The sequence below is a fragment of the Vigna angularis genome, chromosome 10 (assembly GCF_016808095.1).
Source record: "Vigna angularis cultivar LongXiaoDou No.4 chromosome 10, ASM1680809v1, whole genome shotgun sequence".
Classification (NCBI taxonomy): Eukaryota; Viridiplantae; Streptophyta; class Magnoliopsida; order Fabales; family Fabaceae; genus Vigna; species Vigna angularis.
This window is the reverse complement of record NC_068979.1, coordinates 1,608,740-1,626,965: the sequence shown is the minus strand read 5'-3', so window position 1 is coordinate 1,626,965 and position 18,226 is coordinate 1,608,740. Positions and strand designations below refer to the sequence as shown.

The window sequence follows — 18,226 nt, the reverse complement described above, 5'->3', positions numbered from 1 at the left end:
AATTATTCATTTTGATAATTTTTTATAAGAATCATTTATAGTTTATTAATATTTTTTGTTTTAATAATTAAAAATGATTTTATAGTTCAATAAAATTTTTAGTGTAATAAAAATAAAAGTGAGGAAAAATAGTAGACATATTTTCTGTTTTACACAATGTTCAATTTTACTCCTTAAATAACTTTTTCTTTTAACTAGAATTGAATAATTATCTTACTTTTTTACACTTTATGTGTTAATTTAAATTTGACTTTTTTCTTTCCATTTATTTTCTAAGTAACCGTCTTTTTAAACTAAAACAATTATACTATCAATTTTATTTTGATTATTAACTTATATTTATTAGTTTATAAATTAAAATAATTATTTTATTTAAATTCAACTATTTGTTAAATTAAATTAATTATCTAGAAAAGAAAACTCGTTTATTGTATAATAACATTTTGTTACCCTAATTCTTTGAGTTGTATGAGAAGACCTTATATATTTTTTTTAATAACTTGCATGTGTGAAATGTTTTTTGTAATTATTATGAAAGCAAGATAAAATTTCACAGTCAAATGTTCTTACTCAATAGTATAAAATGAAATATATTTAATAATGAGATCTCTTGTTCAAAATGATGTTAGTTCGAACTTGATAGGAATGTATCATCTTCAATAGTGATAATGATAATATAATGGAATAATAAAAAATAATATTAAGTAAAAAATATGTATCATGTGAAAAATATATTAATAATTGAAATATACACATTTATTTATCAGTACTATTTCTCAATATTTCTAGAATAATCACAGTAGCGAATCTATTATTATTTTTGGAAGTCTGTATGTTCAAAACAAAAATTATTTTTAAAACTTTTAATATAGATAAATATATCAAATATATTTTTAATATCCTTCTGAACCAAAAATAAAAAGGAAAAAATAACAGTTATAAATTAAAGTGACGCAAAACCGCTACTCAGCTTTAGGAAGTTGTATTTTGGTGTGCAATGGCACCCAAAGGTAAATCCGATGCAGCCGCCGCCGCGGCCGCTGACAATGGCAGAAAAAGAAGACGCTATCTTCCTCATAACGTATGTGTTCTCGTCTATTCTCTTATGCAGTTTTTGCATTTCGAAGTTTGTCTTATTTTGTGGCTGAGTTTTGTTTTCGTGAGTTTTTCCAGAAAGCAGTGAAGAAGGGTTCGTATCCTCTGCGGCCTGGCGTGCAAGGCTTTTTCATCACTTGCGACGGCGGAAGGGAACACCAAGCCTCTCGAGAAGCTCTCAATATTCTTGATTCCGTATGATATACATTTATATTTTCATCTTTCCTTTTCCTTTTTCGTCATCAGCGTTCCAATTTTGCAATTGAAACTGTCTAAATACCTTTAAGAATTTAAACACGATATTTATGGGTAGTGTTTTTTGAACATAAGAATTTAGTTTTTCTATTTGTTCAAATGCAAATTTCCATTAGACGAGGGTTTTATTTCTGTTGTTAGTTTATTTTATCATTTGTAGAACCTAGACACTGTACGGTTGTTCTCATCACTTTGGCCCTGGCTGATTAACCTGAGTTGTTTTAGGTGCTCTCTGATTGATTGTTTATTCAAACACGTGACCTTACTAAAGGGGATGGTTTAGGCTTGAATTTTATTTTGTATTGAAGTGAACACTATTTTTGGTTTCTTTTTCTTTGTGAAACTATATCATGCTTTCGGTTGTTTGTCATGCAGTTTTATGAAGAGCTAGTTGGTGGGGAACATTCAAGTGTAAAGGAATTACCCAGCAAACCCTTAAATAAAAAAATCACGTTTGCAGATTCTGACTCTTCCAGTAGTGATGATGATGATGATGATGATAATGATAATGCTGAGGAGGAGCGGCAGGAGGGGGATGAGGCAAAGGTGGACAAAAAGCCCAAATTGGATACTTTTAATGATGACAATGTTGATGGTGGAGCTGGCGGAGAATCAGATCCTTGTAAAGTTGATGAACCACACATTCAGGCATTAGATAAACATGGTGAGGGTAAAGGAGACATTGATAATATTAAGACTACAGAAGTGATAGCTGATGAACTACCGGCTGTGAAAGAATGCAGCAAAACAAACGTGGAAGAGAAGTCTATTGATAAGTTAATTGACGAAGAATTGAAAGAATTGGGAGACAAGAATAAGGTGACTTCATAAGACTAATGTTCTGTATAATATTTTATTCTGTCACTGAAAAACTTGGCTCACAGATCTTTTGTTTCTAATATTTACTGGGTTCAGCCAATCATATTTTTGTGGCTTATGAGCACATGCACGTACTCGTGCAACTAATGCTGAGGTCTGTATCTGGGGCATGCTTACTTTTAGAAAATATCTTCTACTTTCATTTCTTATTTTACTTTTAATGAAGAAAAAACCACCTTATTTAAGTACCAGTTACTGTTCCAAAGAAAATAAGTTTTATTGTTTGTTACTTTTGTGTAGACTTTTGAAAATAAAAAAAGTGACATTTTTGGTAATTAAAAATGTAAACACAAAAGATGCTTTGGGGCTAAAACTGACTTCAAGAGTAGTATTATCTGGATATCTAAAATAATCACTGCTTATGACTTTTCATCAAAGAGTATCAGGATCAGCTTTTATATTTTTCATTTTTCCTCGGTAGAGTTTAATTTTTGGGTGAAGAGAAGAGTAAATTAAAACTGTATAAAGCTACTGTGCTCAATTCTTCAGATCATTGTGTGTTGGAGTATGATTTGAGGGTACTGTGGCATACATTTGACCCTGAGGTTTGTTACAACTTTCAATTGTGAATTTGTGTTTTGCTAAGGTGATTTTTTTTTTCAACAGAGACGATTTGTCAAGCTTGATTCTGGTTGTAATGGTGTGGTATTTGTTCAAATGAGGAAGAAAGATGGAGATAGAAGCCCCAAGGATATAGTTCATCGGATAGTGACATCAGCAGCATCAACAAGGAAACATATGTCTAGGTATATTTGTCGTCTCTCTTTATGTACGTCTATGTGTGTATATATAACATAAGCACAGAAAAAAACCGATGCAGTGTTGACTACTTTTAGGTTTATTTTGAGAATTTTGCCAATTGAAGTCTCATGTTACGCTTCAAAGGAGGAAATTTCAAAAGCAATGAAGCCTCTTGTGGAACAGTACTTCCCCGTGGAAACTCAAAATCCACACAAGGTACTGTGCTTGTATTACATTTTCTTTTGAACTTGCATTCCAAACTACACAAATGTTGCTATTGTAGATATTTTGAAATTAGTATAGCTGAGTAGGTACTTGGTATGTTGTAGTCCATTTTACAATTCCTCTTTTAGCTAATGCTCCTACTTCTACACTCAGTTATGTTTATTTTTGCAAGCTTGCAAAGCTAGCTTTTACTGCCTTCAAAATTATTGAAACTCTAAATAAACCAATTCTTATGTCTTTGTATAGAATTTATCCAAGATGAAATTTGGCACGGGCATTATGTTTACAACAGTGGTCTGCATAAGGAGGAGTCTGCTTTCAAGCACTCTGGAAAACTAATTTCATTAGTGTAGATATACTCATTTTTGTACTATACTATATGTTGTCTACAAGATACAAATGTTAACTAAGTTTAGGCGCAATTCTTTCTATGGCTGGGTCCTTTTGTCTGCTGCACTGTCAATACTTGATATGCCTTTTTTGTATGTAGTTTGCTGTACTGTATGAGGCTCGGGCGAATACGGGTGTTGACAGGATGGAAATCATTGATGCTGTGGCAAAGTCAGTTCCTGGACCCCATAAAGTTGATCTAAAGAATCCTGATAAAACTATAGTAGTTGAAATTGCTAAGGTAAGAAAGCCATGGTCAGTCTGAAGTTCAAGTGAAATTGTATGTCGTCGTGTCTGCCTATCTTGTGTACTCGTCACCTCATTTTCTCTCCCTTAGCTTCAGCAATCTTGCGAAGTACTTGTCATGACGCACTACATTATTGTCCTACATTCTTGTTTTTCAAATTGACTGCTATTTTATTTAGTTGCTCAATTGCCCCATCAAAATTTCCGTTTAACGTTGCTGTCAAACCATTATTTAATGACTTTCTTGAAAAACTGTCTAAATTTGTCTATTTGGAAAATAAAGCTAATTTGATAAAAATTTCTACCTGTACCTTCACCAGTTCTCTAAACCATTAAGTTCTGGCTTCTGTCGCTGCAGTTTTTTTGATTTTGCTTTGTTTTGTGTCACCTAAGAGCACTTGCATAGTTTGGACATAATACACCTCAAAAAGTTACAAATGCATTTCTTCTTTGAATGCTGAATTTTGTTCTGTAGTGCTGTAGTTCTCTGTCATAGTATTTTTTTTTCTCAGTTTGGCATAGAACTAATTCATCATCCTCTTTCACTTGGCAGACTGTGTGCTTGATCGGGGTCATTGAGAAATACAAGGAGTTTTCCAAGTACAATCTTAGGCAGTTAACATCATAAATACTGAGTCTTCTAGTACCTCGTGTGCTTGTTCCTATTGCAGCATTATAATAGTTTATCGTATTTTGACTTACCCTTTTAACTTATGCTTTCTGGTTCACTCGTCCTTGTTACTTTTGTCATTTTGCCTGAGTGTTAGATGAATCTTGCTACCAGTCCTTTTGACTACTTAGTGTTGAAAGTTCTCACTTACAAAACGAAAAATTCTTACGCAGCAGTGGAGAAATGTAGGCTCTCTTAAGTTATTTAGAATTTACTTTTATATTGGATTTATTAGAATTATAGAATTATAAATTTTATAGAGATTTTGTTTAAACTTATAATGTGGGGAAACTTATTTGAATTTGCTTTTTTTGAAAAACTAATTGTATTTGTTTTAATATTTTATAAAAAATTGTATATTAAGTTTCAATTTTTATTTAAAATTATGTCTTAAAGAATAATTTTTTTATTTAAATAAAAATTATAAATTATAAATAGATATCTATGAATACTTGAGTATAAAATAATCGGTTGAGATAATGGGTAGATTAGCTATTATGTGCATAATAAATGTTTTAGAATTCATCTATTTACAGTCATCTTATTGAGCACTATAAGGCATTAGATCGGTTGACATGCTATGATAAAAAAAACTACTTGTATAAGAAATTCTGATCACATTAAAATAAACTACTTACCCGTCCATGGAGTTTCTTCACAACTTATTCATCTAGGAAATTCTGAATAAAGACGACCTTCGAAAAGGAAAATGGACCGTTATGATAAAATAGTTTAAAAGTACATGTAAAAAAATTACTTCCATTTCCCCATAAAAGAGAATTCGAATTTTAGATTTTTAATAATTTTTTGTAATTTTTAAATGAGCATTTTATACGCCTAGTTAATGTGTTTTAAAAAAATTAATTTAATAAGCAGAAATTTTTATTGATTATTATTTTTTTTCTAAAATACATGCTTGAATATAACTTCATCCAAAGGCATTGACACTAATACAGCTAGACTCCAGTGTATGAAAATGACTACTGTGTACGAAAAAACCAAGACAAATGTTATTAAAAAATGAAAGAGATTGAAGTTAGAACACGAGAAATTTACACTCGTAACATTTCTAATTGGGTAGGGCTGATCATGAAACAAAATAATGGAACTAGGTATTACAATATGCTTTATGCTTCCTTCCCATCATAATAGATAGTTGCATTATTTTCATTAACATTTATGACAAAAAGGGGGAAGGAATCCAGTTTGTCTGCTTAATTCTAAGGTTTCATGAACTTTTCAAAGCTGTCAAAGCTTCCTTTGTTGCCGATGAGATAACAGCGTCTGAAGCATTTGGAAGATAATAATACTTCCCTGCAGTATGAAGTTATTTTATGAATATAATGTTTTCTCCTATTGCAGAAACTAATAGATCGATTCAGTAAAATTGTAGTACACAAACCTTGGGCAACTCTAGCAATCTCCTTGGCGAAACCCGTTGACACAAACTTATTCTCAGTGTCGATCACAAGGAGAGACATTCCTGCCTTATATATCTTCCCAGCGACCTCAAGAATTTCATCCTTTATTAAAACAAAGTTAACAGTTAGTCCAGATTTGGACAAGTACGAGGAACTGGACATGTGATATATATATATATATATGTGTGTGTGTGTGTGTGTGTGTGTGTGTGATATATATGTAAGTCCTGTCAATTCACAGGTTTCAAAAGATCATGGGAGTAAAAGCCTAGTGAAATACTCAGAGAACGATGCAAACTAACTATAATATTATTAGAAAGAGTATGACTTGAACTTAATATAATTTGGCTTCTTCACTGCAATGGATAAAATGTTTTAAATTTTTTGCTGTCAGAAAATGGCTTCCATGTGCCATTGGGATTTGTCATGATGGTACCCACATGCCTTATCCTTAATGGGGATGCATGTTCATTCTAACGACCCCTCCCCCTTCTACCCCTTTCCTTGAGCCCAACTGCTTAACCCTCATGGATCCAACTCCTTATCAATCCCACCAATGGGGAGTCCAGAAAACTTTCTCAGTGGGACCAAAAAATAATTTATAATAATTTCACAAAAGTAAAATATCACAAAGTGTTACAAAGTGCATATCTCACGAAAAAGAAATATAAAATAATTTAGTTTGCATATCATGTTATTATGTTTGAGCTTTACCACAATTGGAATATGGGGGTAAAATATAAATTTTAATGGAGAAATATATTTTTTCTTTCACATTAAAACATCTCGTGGGGAGAATAAAAAGCATAATGTGCATCCGCCCATGCCCACCACACAAAAATGACAAAACAGAATATGCCAGTTAAGGTTTGGGTCATTTGAAAATAATTTGAATTCCAAAGCTTAACCATACCTTCAATTCTTGAGCTGAAGGTTTTGGGGCATCAGCAGCAGCTGCTGCTTCAGGGTCAGTTGACCTTTTCAACGATATATTGGCTCTTCCATCAGTGATTGCAACAATCATTACACGTCCAACGTCGCCACTTTTCTCCGCATTTAGTCCAACCCTAACAGCCTAAATATTTTCATAAATAAGAATTAATAAACTATAAAAAAAAACTTAATTAAATCCAATTAAAATGTGATACAAGAAAGTCCTTCTGACACAAGAAAGATGAAACTAGCATCAGAAGGAATTTTATATGAAATTAAATAAAGAATTCTAAATCAGAGAACCCTGCACCACCAACGATCAAAACTGACATTATCCTTCTCTCTTCTGCTTAGAGTCTATGGACATTGTCATTTTCATATACTGGAAACCCCTTTTGACTTAAAAATGTCAATAGTTGGAAATCATTTAAAACATTGAGAGCAGTTTTAGAGTAATTTAAATAGAAGTACATGGTTTTATAATTTTGACAGTGGTAAAACCTCTGTTCGTTCAAAACTTTGAATATAATAAAATGGACATGAAAAACTCTGCATACAGTTGTTAGACCATGGGCAAGTGGGGACCCTCCACCGCATGGAAGCCTCTCAAGACGTTTCCTTGCCATTGCAATTGATCTAGAAGGTGGCAAGAGAACTTCAGCTGCATCTCCACGGAATGGAATTATAGACACCTATTCAACAAGAGCAATAATTATTTGAAAAAAGATTATTTATACAGCATCATAAAATGAGTCGTGCTTTCTGATTACTCCAGCATATCATCAATTAAAACTTTTGCATGTTTAATTTAGCAGCATGTGATAAATGACGTGAGAAAATCAAATTTATTGTTCCATTCTAACAGTGATTCTGGTTCAAGGATTTGCAATGGAACCAATATGCAAATCACGGTGGTATCTGTAACCAGAGCTATGCACAGGTTAACACTGAACAAGTACCAACGCACACACTAGTTCTTTCATTAAGTGAGTGCCTTTTCTTTCAAACTACTAGTTCTGTCTTCAGTATGAGAATTCATTCGTTAAAACTACGTTTTGGATTGGTATATGTAATTTCTGAAAATAATATCGATTCCTTTTCAATTATAAATAAATTCATAGAGGTTAAAAATTTACATGACCTAAGCACCTGATCCCTGCTTGTATAACTCTCAGCCAAAAGCTTCAGTGCTGCACCTTTTGCATTCTGCATTCTGTTCAATGCCATGCTTCCACTTGCATCAACCAAAAATATCACCTGCGGTGATTATTAAGATGTTTTAAAAGAAAATGCATAAAAGCTTATCATAAACAAGTTCAATATTTCTTTAGTGATCGCTTTCATAGCAAACATCACAGCAGACTACTTTAGTGATTTAAATTATATTCCATACTAGCCTAGTCAGACAAGCTTTTGATATTAAATCAATTCCTCTGGCTGAATACAGATAAAAAAATCAGATACTAATCATATTGACAGTGAGAACTTTAATTAAGTATGATTTTAGTCCCTGACGAAGGACTAAAACCACACCTTTTTTAGTAACTGACAGTAAGAACTTTAATTAAGCATGATTTTAGTCCCTGATGAAGGACTAAAACCCCACCTTTTTAAGTAATTGTAGGGACTAGAAATGAATTAAATTCTTATAGGACCAAAATCAACATTTTGAAGAAACAAAAAATATTTTTATCCTTCTTTATATTAGATTTCAAATTAATTATTGTGAATAGAAATCCTGAATGAGAAGACATGTACCAATGCTCCTGCTTTCCTTGCCATTCTCTTTGCCCTCATGTCAGTTTTCTCCACAAATACTTTTCTAGTGTTTCCAGAGTCTTTTGCCCTTCGCAATTTTTGATAAGGTGCAGCAGCTCTGAGGGTTGCATCAACAGCTAACCTCTTTACAGGGCCCTGCATACAGTAATGGGATTTGTTGGGTGAAAAAGCACATCCAATAACGATGCCAATTAAAGATTACTAGTCAATGAGCATCACGATAGTTAAATTTGAAAGCAATGATAAAAATGCAAGTGCATACACAGATAAAAACATTCAAGTAGATAACTGAACAGTGTTTATCAAAATTCCATAGACAACCTTTCAACAGCAAACAAGTATATTTCATGCTATCTATTTTGATTCTAGGACAAGCAAATGGAGTTAGAAGTACCAACCTTTGGAAGCATTGGTTTGATGTATCGACCTCTATCCTCTGAAAATATAACATTTTTTGCCCTGCCAGCCCTCCCTCGGCGCCTCTGTGCTTGTTGGGCAAAGAAAAGAAGTTTTTCATCTACCAAGCCCCCTTCAGCATCAAAGATAAACTCCTCAGGTAATTGTTCTTGCTGCTGTTCATTCTCTTCATCCTTGTCATCCTGAATTTTACAAGTACATGAAGGTGGACGTTAAAACTTAATAACATAAAGAACATTGCTCTTGAATTTAGGTTGCACCTAACTAAACCACACTAGCTAGCTCACAAGGTGAGAATTGCCAATTCCTTAATAATCTTTACTCCAGCTTGGTATATAGTCGATGTTAGATCTCAAGGCACTCCCCTCACACTCAGAATGGACATCTGGATCATAGAGACAGTGGGACTTATTTGTTTTACATTGCACTAAGAAAGTTGTGGAGCTAGGATTGATAAAGGAAAACTGTGCTAAGTACATTTTCTGGACAGTTGAGGGTAACAATATCAAATCTATGACAGGTTATGACACCATCTTGATTCAGGTTGAGCTTAATTTAACCCCAAAAGTGAACTCATGGAGGGGAGATTGCCCAAGCCTTTATGGCCTCTATTTTGGCCACACTATAATTGATATAGGACCCATAATTTTGTTCATGAAATCTTATGCAGATAAGTCCATATACAAACATTAATTTTAAAATAAAGGAAATCACAAGGTCACAACTTGACTAGGATAATATTCTCCAGTAAATGGACCAAAATCTATTACTTTCAAAAAGGATGTCTTTAAAAAAGTTAATTAACTTGAACAATGGTTTAACTCAACCTCTTGATCTTCCTCTTCATTTTGTTCTTCGGCTGATTCTTGATTTTGTGGAGGAGGCGGAGGAGGAGGAGGCTGATTTTGTTGATCTGGTGGGCTCTCAGTAACAACTGACCGGGGCAGAATGACCAATTCTACCTGTATCAGAGAATGTATGATAAACAATTTACTGTATAGAATCTTTATTATTTTCAAAAAAGTAAAACAACAGTTTCTACCGATTATTTTACAAGATGTACCTACCTAAGAACAATTCATTACTGGGTATAAATGCATACATAAAGAGAGTATGAATATGGTCGAGTTAGGATATAACAATCAGTTTTCATAAAACTTCTCTCTCACACACAAAGCATTAAAGCTAAATTCTAAAGCTAGGATAAAACACTAACCCTCAGCGTCTCCTTCCAAAATAATGAAAAACTACTGAAATTATGTTAGAGAATATTGAATAACTTTCCTTAGTCCTTTTCATGGGGAATTGCATATCATATTGTTAGATTACACCATTTTTTGAAATCAGACAATTTAGATTACACCATGTCTAGTTTCACTCCATTTATACCTTACACACACTTAAATCAATACTCAAATCCCACTTTCCCCTGTTTTCAATACAAAAAAAAAAAAGGAATTATGAAAACTACCAAGAAGAATGTTACCATGTGCCAAAGACCTATTAGCAATATCAGCACAAAGATAGTCTGATTCATGTAGTTGATAATTTTTTTGTAGCATTAAATTCTTTCAAAACTTCTCTATCATGGTTCCAATTCATAGAAACACAAAATTAAGCTTGACAACGGAAAGCCCATGGTAAGAAAATAAACACGAACGAATCCTTAGTCAGAATCAGAAAATATAAACAAATCCTCAGTAATGCTAACACCCCTGTGCCAAAGCATCAACATGTACTTTTAAAACGTTAATCTTACTAGTAAAGTCAAACCATGCTCCTTTTGGAAAGTGTAAATCAAGGAAATTCTTTTGTAAACTTTACTTATCATAGGAGCATGTATGTCCTCAACAATTAGCAGGAAATATCTAGCCACAAATCATATTTTATTGAAAGAAATTAATACACGAGTGAAATTTAATGTGTTCTATCAATGTAAAAAAAAAGTATGGTCAAGCAATAAGAAATCATGGTAAATATGACTTTGAAAGTAGCTATATTAAAGTCCAAAACTCTATTCATGACAATTTGTGATTGGATGAAAGTCTCCTCAACACTGTTAGTGCATGGACATTTTTTTCTTAAATGAATATGTGGCTGACTTTTATATTTTCAGTGCAAAATGAGGCTAAATATTGACCCTAATTGATAAGGGGTATAGGTATCCTCACAAAAAGGAAAGGTGGTGGAGAAAACACCATAATTCAAATTCAAACTATCAACTTAATTGGTTATGCTCCTAGAGAAGGCTGTAAGAACTGTAAAGCCAACAGACCAAGGTGTAACTGATGTACAAAAAACTTGTATTCAATTTTCAATGGAAACTTACAGCTTTTTTTAGGTCATCCACATAAACCTTTTCACGTCCCTCCAGAGCAGCTAAGCACTTTGCAACACGGGCAGCAAATAGCTCAGCTCTATGTCCCTGTTCATAACAAGTACTCAATATATCAATCAACATGAAAACTATTTGCAAACTGGCTTGATCCCCAAACAACTGCAATGACTGATACACTACGCATAACAAATTAATTGTTCATTTCTTTTCTCTAGAATAAAGTATTTGTAGAATGGGACAGTGTCATGTCACAACATTTTAGAAATTTTTTAACTCTCGCCTGGTATCACCAATTCAAAATTTTGGAATTATACATTGACCTAGGTCTTTTATACAACAACCTAGTTCTTCCGCTCTTGCTCTTACCTCTGGCAAGTATAATTTACATGCCCACTGTTATCACAAATATATGACATCAAATATACTCATGAATTAACGCCAAAACAATAAAACAGTTTAAGGGAAGGGTGGATTTCCTTATGGGATAATAAAGACGAGCTATTTAATATCCTCAATTCAACATTCAGTTTAATGAAGGGGAACAGAAAAGCAACACAGAATGTTTCTCTTAAAATTGAAATCCTTAATTGGCCCCAAGCATACAAAAAATTTCTTATGTTCCCATAATTTAAACTGTATGAATAACCCAAAAAACAGCCAGTAAAACCTTCAAAATTATTATATGAGATGATTATGAGCAAAATCATATGTTGAAAGCTATGATAGGGAGCATATCAAGAGAACTTTTATATGAAAGTGATTAGAGTGAATCGTACCTATTCCGTTAAATCATTAAAGATTAAAAGATAAACCCATGTGACTTTTTTAAGAGTTAACGCCATCATTAACTTTTAGTCCTAACCAGTCAATATACGGTTGCATTGTACATCCAGATTAACTATTATCATTATGTCAGTTAAATCATTAAAGATTAAAAGATAAAGCCATGTGACTTTTTTAAGAGTTAGATCGATCATTAACTCTTAGTCCTAACCAGTCAATATATGGTTGCATTGTACGTCCAGATTAACTATTATCACTATGTCATAATGTTTGTCCCATTTACCTTGATGGTTTGAAGGTTCACAAAAAAATAAATAATTTCATATTAATATAGCAAAAACCTGGAAGGATGTTTATCAATTAACAGAAGAATGAGGCAATCAGGAACTGATTTACATGATAGCACAGTAGAATCAATTGCTTCAGAATGGATGTAACTTCAGAATATCTCTCACGTACACCAAATGTACCATACAAAAGGTTTTTCCTAAGTGTAGAAAGAATTGCAGAGAATTTACCTGGCAACCACCTCGTAAAGCTTCAATGACCAGGTATTTTAATTGTTCACTGCTAATAGTAACATCTTTTAGATACTCTCTGGCCAATATGATCTGCAGTAGGAAAATATTAAGCAGTTAATTAAACAAAGAATAAAAATTATAATAGCAAAGGGAGTGGAGACTAGACCAACATACATTATAAAATCAACAATGTAGTCATTGATGTACAATATCTCATGTGAGACTCAATGTATAACCATAGATTTATTATGCATTCCCCATATGAGGCCAAGATTTACTCACTTTGCTAGCTCTTACTAAACATTAGGGTGTCTTTTGGAGCATAGGAACCATTTGATTAGAATGTTTACTAGTGACAAATGGAAGAATTCTCATTTTGCAAATACAAGGGATGCAAGTTCAATTGAAGATGTGGTTTTATATAAAGAATGTTTGACGGGTGCATTTCCTATAATGCAAGTACTTATAATGGTAGATTCTTATGCGAAACCAGCCATTGGTTTCATCTACAAGGGACTGGATCAGGTCGAGGAAGATACAAAAAGAGTTTAATGATGACAAGAAAGGGAACTTTACTAATCTTCAAATTGAAATTTCATCTTTTAGATTATACCTTTTAGAATGAACTGAAACTGGACACTGATTCAAATTATTTTTCTTTGTCTTGGACTTGGTATTTTATAATTTGGTATTTTGTTTAGGCTACTTAGACTTAAGTAACTAGGTATTTCAGTTGTTTTGATTGTCACTCAGGAGTTATGGCTTGGTTGACATGCTTTCTTTCTTAGGGTTTATGATGAACTTAAGTTTGATAAAGTATTTTAAAGTGTAGCATTGTGACTGAATTTTTTTTAATTATTTACTTGTATGAGTATATATCTCATAATTATGTAGGAGTAGGATACAATTTTGTATTATGATCCCACAATTTATGATTTTGTGAGTCCTTGACCATTCCAAAGATAATCTTGATTTTGACTTTGCTGCCCAAAGGTAGTAGTTGTCTATCATAAGGCCCATTTATTTTATGAAAAATCATGTAATGAACCTATTTGTCATGTTTACAATCTTACAGGATAAGTTCCTTCTATACAGTAGCTTGTATAACAAAAAAACTCAAAAGAAATTTGCTTCCTAAGTCAGTAGATTACAACCTCGTGTACATGGACATATGAGGATAACACAACATAAAAATTGGGAAGGCTCTAGTATTGTAATAGAAATAGATCAGATCTAACTCAATTTCTAGATCAAGAGGAAGGATAATTACACGAGCCTTATAAGAAGTATTGACCATATTACCCAACTAGGATAAGAAGATCCTGAAGTTTGCAGGAGTGAACATTCAGAGCGTGAAAAATGTAAGATTATATATCTATAAGTGGTCAAACATTAAGACTTGATAAGCTAGCAAAATGGAGGAGAATTGCCCACCAGCCTTATAAGAGTATTACATCAACATTAATAGCCTACATGAGACATCTTAACAAATACTTTCTTTACTGTTTATGTTCAAGTTAGCAGACCAAAATTAAAAAGCTGTATGTTAGGATGAACAAGAGTGATTACAGGGGAAGAGAAATCGGGAGGATCAATTTCTGCTAGGAGAAAACTAGGCTCAGTTCAAGTCATTGACAACTTAATTTACAGTTAGTTAGTTAGAGATGATGCTAGGAGTGGGAGAAATGACAAGGAACAAATAGTAGGATGGAAATAATAGAGATGGGTTTGGATTTGGAGTAGATCTTGGCAAGAGAGAAAGAACTCGGATTTCCTCAGGTTGTGAGAGATGCCTATTTGTAACTCCTGTGTTTCCACTTCTCTCTTAATGCTGTAATCAACCTGATTCAGATTCAAGGAGATAGATATTCAGACAAATTTCTAGTCTTTTCTATTTGTTCTTCCCCCTTTCTGATCAAGTTTTTATTATTTCCCTGGCAAACATACTTGAGTTTTTGCATTGTCAGTTTCCTCTTCGACCATCTCAAATACTTGGCTACTGTTCTCCTGAAACTCTGTAGCAATTCCAACAGCTGCAACACGGTTTTCAAAACTCATTGGAAGATCTGCACTGCAGAAGCGGTGCATAGTTAGAAATAAGAGAGATGATCAAAATTTTGACAATTCATTCCATTGAATATGTATTGGGTCAGGATTTTATTGCCCATTTAGTCTTTTCTATTCAAGATAATTTAAAAATCTTTTCAATGGGTCTTCTTTACCGTGTCCAATGCCAGAAATAGAGAGAAATGAAAAAAAAAAATCAAGGAGCAAAGAGGGAACAGGAAATAGAGGCAGAAAACTCGTAAAAGAATTCCATCATTTGAGGATGGCTTCAGTGTGTACAGATGGTAACAGATGATGGTTTCGTGATATTTTCAATCAAACTCTAAAAGTTGTTTATTTGGTATTTAACTAGGTGAAAAAATTCCTAATTTATTAAATGCTTTATCCAATTCTCCCCATCTCCACGATCAACATCCTTTGAGAACCAGCGTAAACCTAAAAAAGTTTATTACAGCAGTACCTTAAATTAACCGCAATGCGATCTAGCAGGTGTTCACGAACAGCACCCTCATCTGGGTTATAGGTGGCAATGAGAAGGGGCCTGCAAGGGTGCTTGAAGCTGATCCCCTCTCTTTCAACAGTATTTACTCCTTCAGTCAAAACGTTGAGGAGCAAATTACTGATACCCTCATCCAAAAGATTAATTTCATCAACATATAAAACACCTCTATGAGCTTCTGCAAGTAAGCCTGGCTGGAAAACAGTTGTGCCTGTTTTCACAGACTCTTCAACATCAACCGATCCAATCAGTCGGTCCTCTGTTACTCCAAGAGGAATCTGATGTAAAATGAACACATGATTTTTTTCAATAGAAAAATAATTTCTGCAGGGACAGTAAAAAGAAAATGAACCTAGGTTGGCTGAACAAAATGAAATATATGCAAAGCTTACTTGCTGAACAGTACCTGAACAAAGGGAGACTTGACAATTTGAGTTTTAATATTTCCAGCAGAATCGTATTCCAGGCGTTCAGCAAGACCGTCTTCCCACCTACAAATATTAAGCCTCCTGATTTAAATTTAAAATAATGGAACAAAGGAAACAGAGGAATCCAAGATATTTTTAAGTCAAAGTCTCAAGGATAAAAGCAAAAAAAGGGATCGCCTCATCCTGATCAGAAAGATGTTACGTCAATCAGGATTACCTAAGATCGATTTAATAACTCTTCACCACAAAAGAGCGCAAAGCAAAGTTTCCTGTGGATTTACTATAGCTAGCTCTATCAATAGGGCTAAATAGCATATCTCAAAGATGACAAGTGCAAATTTAGCCGGTCGACATACAATAAGAACCATAACAACGTTACAACATTATCAATTACGAATGACCAAATCATGCTCCACCGAAACAGTACAAACAAAATAACGCCATTAGATTAGAATGGTGATGCATTCCCCCTTTAAGATCATATCTACTTGTATGACATAAAAAACAATGTCACCTTTTTCATATTGGTTGTCTTTGTGCATTAGAATAGTCAAATTTTTTATCTTCTCAAAACTTGTAAAATTTTTCTTATAAGTGGAAGAAACCAGTGACCTTACTCTTCTGGGTACGACGGATCTGCATTGGCTATGGAACCTACTACTACTTCAATAGGAGGCAGTACTGCATGCAATCCACGTGCCATTACAGTTTTGGCAGTTCCTCGCTTTCCTGATATGGCAATTCCTCCAATCCCAGGGTCAATTGCCCCAAGTAAAAGAGCAGTTTTTATAGCATCCTGAAGAACAAGTGGATCTTGTAAGATTCATCTTACAATTTGTATATTTACTAATCAACTGTTAAATTGAATTGTAAAATACTCTAAGGATAAAGCTGGCACAATTTGATTTTCATCTTACAAGTAAAAGAGCAAATTTGATTTTCATTTGCATATTTACTAATCAACTGTTAAATTGAATTGTAAAATACTCTAAGGATAAAGCTGGCACAATTTAGAGCTAACTATCCGACAATTTTCTCTCCGCCTCGATCATTTCTTGAAATAAAAAACAAAATTCCATGAACTAACCACAAGTTTTAATAATCCAGCGTACTCACGCTACATTTTCCTCTCTACGTAAAACGTTATAGTATACCTTTTCACTTTCCACAAACTAACCACAAGTACAATCATCGTATGCGTCCGTAACAAACTAACATTCATAAGGAAAATATGTAAAGCGCGTTATACTCGGAAGGCAATGCCACATTGAATAAGATAAGAAAACACTTCTTAAATAAACACACGATAGCAAACAAAGAAATCAAATATCTAACTATAATTTCAACCGAGAAAGGAACATTGGAAGCAAAACATATGAACGAAAGAAGCAGAGATTATAAATTACTTGGCCTACAACAGCAGCGAGGGGGAAATATTGCCTTCCGTAATTTGCGAGGGGCTTCTCAGAGGTAACCAGAACTCCATTTTCAGATTCAGCACGAATAATTGAAAAACGTTTTCGAATGCGTTTCGTTGGAAACCTATTGCAGAGAGAGAGAAAGGTTTTGGATCTCAATGCAGCAAAGAGAGAGTGAGATTGAAGGTTGGGAAGATTAGCTGTAGTTGAAGCTGTGTATGTCAGAGCGAAACCCATTTCAGAGACTCTGCTTCATCAAATCACTTCTAACTTTCTTATTCAATCTTATCCCTTCCTCTTCTTCTCCTATTTTAATTTAATGGAATAAATAATCATATTAATAAAGGACAACAAGAATAATTATAATACAAGGTATAAATAAAACCCAATTATAAAAAATAAAATAGGACAAAATATATTATGAAAAATAATATTTTTTTTTATCCGTGATTACTAAAGACTCTTTGATCTTTCGCCATCACAGTATATTATAAATAATCTCTCGAAAATTAAAAAATTGAAAAACTGTTTAACAGAAATTAGTTGGAAAGGTTGACAGAGTTGATATTAAAATAATTAATACATACAACAAAATGGAAATTACAAAAACTCTTTTTATTAATGTTTGTAAATATTATTGTTTGTAATTTTGGTTGATGGAGAATGGTATTTTTGCATGAACCACATTTCTAATTAGCGATCGCAGGCCAAATTTCCAGCTAACTGGGACTCACATATCTTTGGAGATAACAATTAAAAATTGTTTGGCACGTCACATTAATTACTTATAAACAAAATTATATTTGTGTATAATTAATTCATGAAAAATATATTTTAACATACATAAATTTTTTATATTTATTTAATATTATTTTTTTATGTTTTACTTTTTTTATACAAAAAAATATTTTTATTAACTATTTTATCTTTATACAATATCTTAAATAAATATAAAAATGTGTAACCTTACCATTATTTTTAATTTATATTTTACCAATGATTGAAGTCCCGAAGTTGTATATTTAGCTTTTAGAACGATTTTAGAAAATTAGTATAATGTTATAATTGTTGATTAAAAGCTAAGATTTAAATTATATAAAATTGTATGTATATGCGTATAC

The 18,226-nt window shown here is 33.0% G+C and overlaps 2 protein-coding genes across 2 annotated transcripts; one reads left to right on the top strand and one right to left on the bottom strand.

The window, feature by feature from the left end:
* The first annotated feature begins 922 nt into the window (after positions 1 to 922).
* Positions 923 to 4,721, top strand: LOC108320911 (uncharacterized). Its single transcript, XM_017552508.2, has 7 exons — positions 923 to 1,081; positions 1,174 to 1,290; positions 1,726 to 2,169; positions 2,836 to 2,975; positions 3,066 to 3,186; positions 3,686 to 3,826; positions 4,385 to 4,721. Exons 1-7 carry the CDS (start codon positions 998 to 1,000, stop codon positions 4,457 to 4,459), a joined length of 1,122 nt encoding a protein of 373 aa, XP_017407997.1. The 5' UTR covers positions 923 to 997; the 3' UTR covers positions 4,460 to 4,721.
* Positions 4,722 to 5,470: 749 nt separating this feature from the next.
* On the bottom strand, positions 5,471 to 17,396 carry LOC108320893 (magnesium-chelatase subunit ChlD, chloroplastic). Its single transcript, XM_017552484.2, has 15 exons — positions 17,094 to 17,396; positions 16,305 to 16,483; positions 15,666 to 15,750; positions 15,221 to 15,537; positions 14,641 to 14,764; positions 12,691 to 12,783; positions 11,381 to 11,476; positions 9,879 to 10,013; positions 9,033 to 9,233; positions 8,614 to 8,769; positions 8,005 to 8,112; positions 7,413 to 7,547; positions 6,836 to 6,997; positions 5,904 to 6,024; positions 5,471 to 5,815 (listed from the first exon to the last, which is right to left on the bottom strand). Exons 1-15 carry the CDS (start codon positions 17,340 to 17,342, stop codon positions 5,730 to 5,732), a joined length of 2,247 nt encoding a protein of 748 aa, XP_017407973.1. The 5' UTR covers positions 17,343 to 17,396; the 3' UTR covers positions 5,471 to 5,729.
* Positions 17,397 to 18,226: the final 830 nt, after the last annotated feature.